General features: G+C 43.5%; 1 protein-coding gene across 1 annotated transcript; it reads right to left on the reverse strand.

The window, feature by feature from the left end:
• Positions 1 to 4,960: 4,960 nt before the first annotated feature.
• LOC138754138 (zinc finger protein 436-like) lies at positions 4,961 to 5,944 on the reverse strand. Its single transcript, XM_069918001.1, has one exon. The coding sequence runs from the start codon at positions 5,942 to 5,944 to the stop codon at positions 4,961 to 4,963; it is 984 nt and encodes a 327-aa protein (XP_069774102.1).
• Positions 5,945 to 6,670: the final 726 nt, after the last annotated feature.

The following is a 6,670-nucleotide window of genomic DNA, read 5'->3' on the forward strand; positions in this document are numbered from 1 at the left end:
GGAACTACTGACATGGTCTTTGCCCTCAGACAGCTCCAAGAAAAGTGCAGAGAACAAAACAAAGGACTCTACATCATCTTTGTTGACCTCACCAAAGCCTTTGACACCATGAGCAGGAAAGGGCTTTGGCAAATACTAGAGCACCTCAGATGCCCCCCAAAGTTCCTCAACATGGTTATCCAACTGCACGAAAAGCAACAAGGTCGGATCAGATACAGCAAAGAGCTCTCCGAACCCTTCTCCATCGACAACTGCGTGAAGCAAGGCTGCGTCCTCGCACTAACCCTCTTTACTATCTTCTTCAGCATGATGCTGAAACAAGCCAATAAAGACCTCAACAATGAAGACGGTGTCTACATCCGGTACTGCACGGATGGCAGTCTCTTCAATCTGAGGCGTCTGCAAGCTCACACCAAGACACAAGAGCAACTTGTCTGTGAACTACACTTTGCAGACAATGCCGCTTTAGTTGCCCATTCAGAGCCAGCTCTCCAACGCATGACGTCCTGTTTTGCGGAAACTGCCAAAATGTTTGGCCTGGAAGTCAGCCTGAAGAAAACTGAGGTCCTCCATCAGCCAGCTCCCCACCATGACCACCAGCTCCCTCACATCTCCATCGGGTACACTGAACTCAAAACGGTCAACCAGTTTACCTACCTCGGCTGCACCATTTCATCTGATGCAAGAATCGACAGAGATAGACAACAGACTCGCCTAGGCAAATAGCGCCTCTGGAAGACTACACAAAAGAGTCTGGAAATACAGCTACCTAAAGAAACACACAAAGATCAGCGTTTACAGAGCCGTTGTCATACCCACGCTCCTGTTCAGCTCCAAATCATGGGTCCTCTACCGGCATCACCTACGGCTCCTAGAACGTTTCCATCAGCACTGTCTCCGCTCCATCCTCAACATTCATTGGAATGACTTCATCACCAACATCGAAGTACTCGAGCTGGCAGATTTCTGCAAGCATCGAATCCATGCTGCTGAAGACCCAACTGCGCTGGGTGGGTCACGTCTCCAGAATGGAGGACCATCGCCTTCCCAAGATCGTGTTCTATGGTGAGCACTCCACTGGCCACTGAGACAGAGGTGCACCAAAGAGGTACAAGGACTGCTTAAAGCAATCTCTTGGTGCATGCCACATTGACCACCGCCAGTGGGCTGATATCGCTTCCAGCCGTGCATCTTGGTGCCTCACAGTTCGGCGTGCAGCAACCTCCTTTGAAGAAGACTGCAGAACCCACCTCATTGACAAAAGACAAAGGAGGAAAAACCCAACACCCAACCCCAACCAACCAATTTTCCCTTGCAACCGAGCCTGCCTGTCCCGCATTGGACTTGTCAGTCACCAACGAGCCTGCAGCAGACGTGGACATACCCCTCCATAAATCTTCGTCCGCGAAGCCAAACCAAAGAGAAGAAAGAGAAGAATCAGCTCAAGAAAACAATTCATCGGGAAAGTCTGCAGACACCATGGTTGAATTAAAAACACAACAGTGGAGAAACTAGGCATGTCAAATAGTGTCCTTTATGTAGCAAAAATTATAATTTAAGTTTAATTTAAATTTATACATCACAGTAACAGATTCTTTGGGCCCACAAGCCAATGCTGTCCAATTTACACCCAAATAGCATACAACCCCCAATATGTTTTAAAGGGTGGGAGGAAACCAGACCCCCGGAGAAAACCTATGTAGACACGTGGAGAGCATATAAATTCCTTACAATGCGGCATTTGCAAGTGCTGTAAAAGCATTGCACTATCCCCTCACTATGCTAGCCATGCACCCTGTGAATTAAACATATAACCAATGTTTTGGGCTTGAGCCCTTCGTTAAGGTATATTGTCATAGGAATATTGTGAGCTGGGGATATACTTATAAAATAACTTATTTGGAATAATTTGCATTAATATTATCAGCTCAAGGAAATATTTTATATACAAGCAAGAAATACTTAATATAAATTATATCTCATGAAGTATTTTAATTTGTGAATTACAAATTTATGCAAAATAAACTGTCGATTCAAGAGACTGCGGATGCTGAAATCTGAAGCAGAAAATAAGTTTCTGGAAGAACTCATAAGGACAAGCAACATCTGCGGAGACAGAGGGATGGTTATGTCCTTTTCCCAATCTCATCTGTTCACCTTGGATCTCTATCCCTTTAATTCTCTTTTCCATTCACCACTCTCCCCTACTTGGTTACATCAGCTCTTTACCCACATAATGTCCACCTGGGTTTCTTCTCCCTTGATTCACCTTTCCTATCTCCTCTCCCATCGTTTCATCTGCCCATCCCTCCCAGACATGGTTCTATCTATTTGCCACCGGCCCATCTCTGCCCCTGCCTTCCTCTACCTGGCTCCTTCTTCCCTTTTTTTCTTATGTTTTCACCTATTATCTACCAACCTCTCCCAATGTTCCTGCATCTCTTTTCCCCACTGGATCTAACTGGCCATTATCCCCACCTCCCCTGAACTGGTCCCACTTATCACTTACAAGAATCTGCCTCATCCCTCCTCACTTCTACATGTAGATGGGTGGAATGGTTTGCATAGCAGTTAACAAGACACTGTTACAACACCAGCGATTGAGACAGGGTTTGAATCCTGCGAAGTCTGTTCTCCCCGTATCTGCGTGGGTTTCCTTCCACCATTCAAGAACGTCCTGTGAGTTGTAGATCAGTTGGATGTAATTGGGCAGCACAGACTTGTGGGCCGAAAGTCCTGTTACTGCACTGTATGTCTGAATTAAATAAAATATGCAGGCTATCTTTCCTTTGCACTTAGTCCTGATGCAGGGTCTTGACCTGAAATGTTGACCATCTCTTTGCCTCCACAGCTACTTGACCCACTGAGCTTGCCTTACAGTTTATTTTTTTGTACTAGAATTTTTTTTATTCATTTAATATTTTTCACTGCTGTTTCTTAACAGCTTTTGTGTAAAACACTTGCATTTAGCACACTTTATTGAGGACCATTTCCCATAGAAGGCCAAGTCTGTACTTGAGGTTGACAGAAGAGTTTTTTTAAAAACTTTATTTATTCGTTCAAAATACAGATAATAAGTAACATATATAACGATATACTAAGCATGAATGATATATTTTATATTTACAAAAGAAAAAAGAAAAAGAGAAAAAAAAAGGAAACCCCCTCCCCCTTTCAGCCAACTCTCCTAAGGAGAGCCATAAAGAGAAAAAAAATTAAAGAAAAATTAAGCTTACATATTAAGATCTAATCAATGTAAATTGATGTAAATTGTTAAAAAAATGTAAATATTCTGAATATAACAACCACTTATTAATAAAAAAAACTATAGTTATATGAAACATGTGATTTTTTCCATTATTAAACAATATTTCAACTCATTATGCCATCTATTAATATCAGTCATATTCGTATCTTTCCAAGTACTAGCAATACATTTTTTCGCTACAGATAATGCTAAATATACAAAAGCAAGTTGAAATTTATCTAATCCCAGACCTTTCAGAGGTTGCAAACTACCCAATAAAAATACTGTTGGATCTAAAGGTATTTTAATCTTATACAGGTATTCCAAAAACAATTGTACTTTCTTCCAAAAAGATTGTAATATATGACCAAACCGCATGAAAAAAAGTTCCAACAGCGTTACCACATCTAAAACACAAATCTGATTCATGAAAACCACATTTTTTTTAGCTTTTCAGGTGTTAAGTATAATTGATGTAAAAAATTATAATTAATCATTGCATAATGTGCATTTATCAGTCTAGTTACACTATCATAACAAATATCTGACCAATCATCCTCGGAAAAAATAAAACCAATCTCCGCTTCCCATTTACCTTTAGATTTATCCCAACCCTTTTTATCCATACCATCCTGTAATATTTGATACATCGATGAAATATAACCCTTCTCTGGTACCTTCATAAGAAAAGTCTCAAATTTAGTCATTTCAGGTAAAGTCATATCTCTACCAAAGACATGCTTTACCAAAGATTGAATTTGATAATAAAGAAACAAAGAATTCTTATCAATACCATAACTGTCCCTCATCTGATCAAAAGATAAAAATTTACCTTCTTTAAAACATTAATCTCCCAAATTTTCCACTTTTAAATCTCCAATGTAATAAACTTCGATTTTGTATTGAGAAAGAAACAAGTTGATTATTATACAATGGAGTCAAGGCCGACATTTCACCACTAGAACCTATCATTTTCTTTGTCCATAACTTCATTAAATGTTTTACTATAGGCACATTATGTTGCTGTAACAAATTTACATTCCATCTAAACAAAAATTGAAGTATTTCAAATTCAAAAATATTTGCCATCTTAATTTTGGCCCAACTAAGGGGCCGTTCCAAATCCATCAATGAACTAATAAATTTAAGTTGGGCTGCTTCATAATAATTTTGAAAATGTGGTAAACATAATCCCCCTAGATCATATTTCCAAGTTAATTTATTCAAGGCTACTCTTGAAAATTTACCTCTCCATAAAAACTCCCTAACCATTTTATTCAAATCTCGAAAAAAATATTATCAAGTAAATATGGAATAGATTGAAATAAATATTGTATTCGTGGAAAAATATTCATCTTAAATGATCCTCATACTAGTAGAATAATGCTGCTTTTCCCTTGTACCAACTGGTCTGTCCCTGCACTGTGACTTATTTGCTGGACTATGTACGGGATGTCCAGCTAAACTGCTCCAAAACAAATTTCTTCACCTTTGTAAATGTGACAACAAACTTGAACCTGAAAACAAATTGCAAATTGACAATAATACCATGACCGGTTTTGAGTTGTTGCCTCAATAACAAGAAGACTCCAGTCCCTCCTGCTGTTTGAGCGAGTGGTTTAATTCCACATTGCAAACTTTATGTGTGAACTCGCTGGTGTTTCACCAGGCCTTTTGACTTCCTGGACTCAGAACAGATGACCTGTTGGTAGGTCAGCAGGCAGGAGGACCGGTTAAAGACCTTTCTGCACTCAAGGTGACAAATGGCCTCTCTCCAGAGTGGACTCGTTGGTGGGTCTGCAGGTGTGAGGACAGGGTGAACCCCTTTCCACACCTGGGACAGACGAATGGCCTCTCCCCAGTGTGGGTCCGCTGGTGCCTCAGCAGGTTGGAGGACCGGGCAAACCCCTTTATGCACTCGAGGCAAACAAACGGCCTTTCACCGGTGTGGACCAACTGGTGGGTCAGCAGGTCGTAGGACTGGGTGAACCCCTTTCCGCACTCAAGGCAGACAAACGGCCTCTTCCTGGAGTGGACCCGCTGGTGGGCCATAAGGTCGCAGGACTTGGTGAAGCTCTTCCCACACGCTGAGCAGGCGAAGGGGCTCTCCTCAGTGTGAATTTGCCGGTGGTTCCTCAGACTGTACGACGCAGTGAAGCGCTTCCCGCACTCAGGGCAGATGAATGGCCTCTCCCCGGTGTGGACCCACTGGTGGATCAGCAGGGTGGAGGATTGACTGAAGCTCCTGCCGCATTCGGGGCAGACGAACGGCCTCTCCCCGGTGTGGAGCCGCTGGTGGGTCTGAAGGTTGGAGAAATGAGTGAAGCCCTTCCCGCACTCAGAGCAGACAAATGGCCTCTCCCCAGTATGGAGCCGCTGGTGGGTTTTCAGGTGGGAGGTCCGGGTGAAGCCCTTCCCACACTCATGGCAGGTGAATGGCTTTTCCCCAGTGTGGACCCGTTGATGGGTCTGCAGGGTGTAGGACTGAGTGAAGCCCTTACCACACTCAGTGCAGACAAATGGCCTCTCCCCAGAGTGGAGCCGCTGGTGGATCTGCAGGTGGGAGATTCGGGTGAACCCCTTCCCACGCTCGTGGCAGGTGAATGGTTTTTTCCCAGTGTGGACTCGCTGGTGTTTCGTTAACTCACTCAACAACTTAAAGTTCTTCTCGCAGACAGAGCACTGAAATGGGTTCATTGCTGTGGAGCTGAGAGGTTGTGACCAGGGGATAAATCAATGCAGACCTGCCCTGGAGTACACAGTGCGTGCTTAGACTGATGGAGGATCTTGGCGAGCTGGACAGCGGATTAAATCAACATTGAGCCTGGGATCTGGGAAAAATTGTCCTCTTGCCAGGTGTTGCAAGCCCCAGTCCTGTTCCGGGACTCTGCTCCCAGAGACCCGGCACTCGGTGCTGAATTTCTTGCAGTCCCCAACAAGTGCCGGGGCCTTTGGGGTCGTTTACATACACGTGACGTCACTTCACGCGTGCCTGTTCCCTCTCTTCTTTCACATGGTGATGGGGTACTTTCTTGGGCAAAGAGATTTCTGGGTAATCGTCATCGCCATGAAGGCGTTGAGCGATTGTCTTTAAACAAAGCAGTTCTCGGGCCAGTGTCTCCCAAATCAATCTCCCATAATGCAACTGCTACAATGGAGGAAACACAGCTGTCAATCAATGCACAGAAAGATCCTGTCAACGATGACAGTCATTGTTTTCATGTTGATTGAGGAATAAATATTCCAGGATTATTTCCCAGTGCGTCCTTGGAAAATATCAGGCAATATTTTGTATCAATGCGAGGAGAGGGAACGTCGGGGCCCGTAACGTTGGGGATACTTTCCCTCTTACACCGATGGTGCTCAACCTGCTGAGTTCCTCCAGCAGAGCGGAGACTAGAGCAGCCCTATCACAACGCCAGG

The sequence above is a fragment of the Narcine bancroftii genome, chromosome 1, assembly GCF_036971445.1.
Source record: "Narcine bancroftii isolate sNarBan1 chromosome 1, sNarBan1.hap1, whole genome shotgun sequence".
Classification (NCBI taxonomy): Eukaryota; Metazoa; Chordata; class Chondrichthyes; order Torpediniformes; family Narcinidae; genus Narcine; species Narcine bancroftii.

What these genes read in the sequence shown, in the direction of transcription:
- LOC138754138 (XM_069918001.1), bottom strand. Translation starts at nt 5,944, where the DNA reads ATGAACCCATTTCAGTGCTCTGTCTGCGAGAAGAACTTTAAGTTGTTG.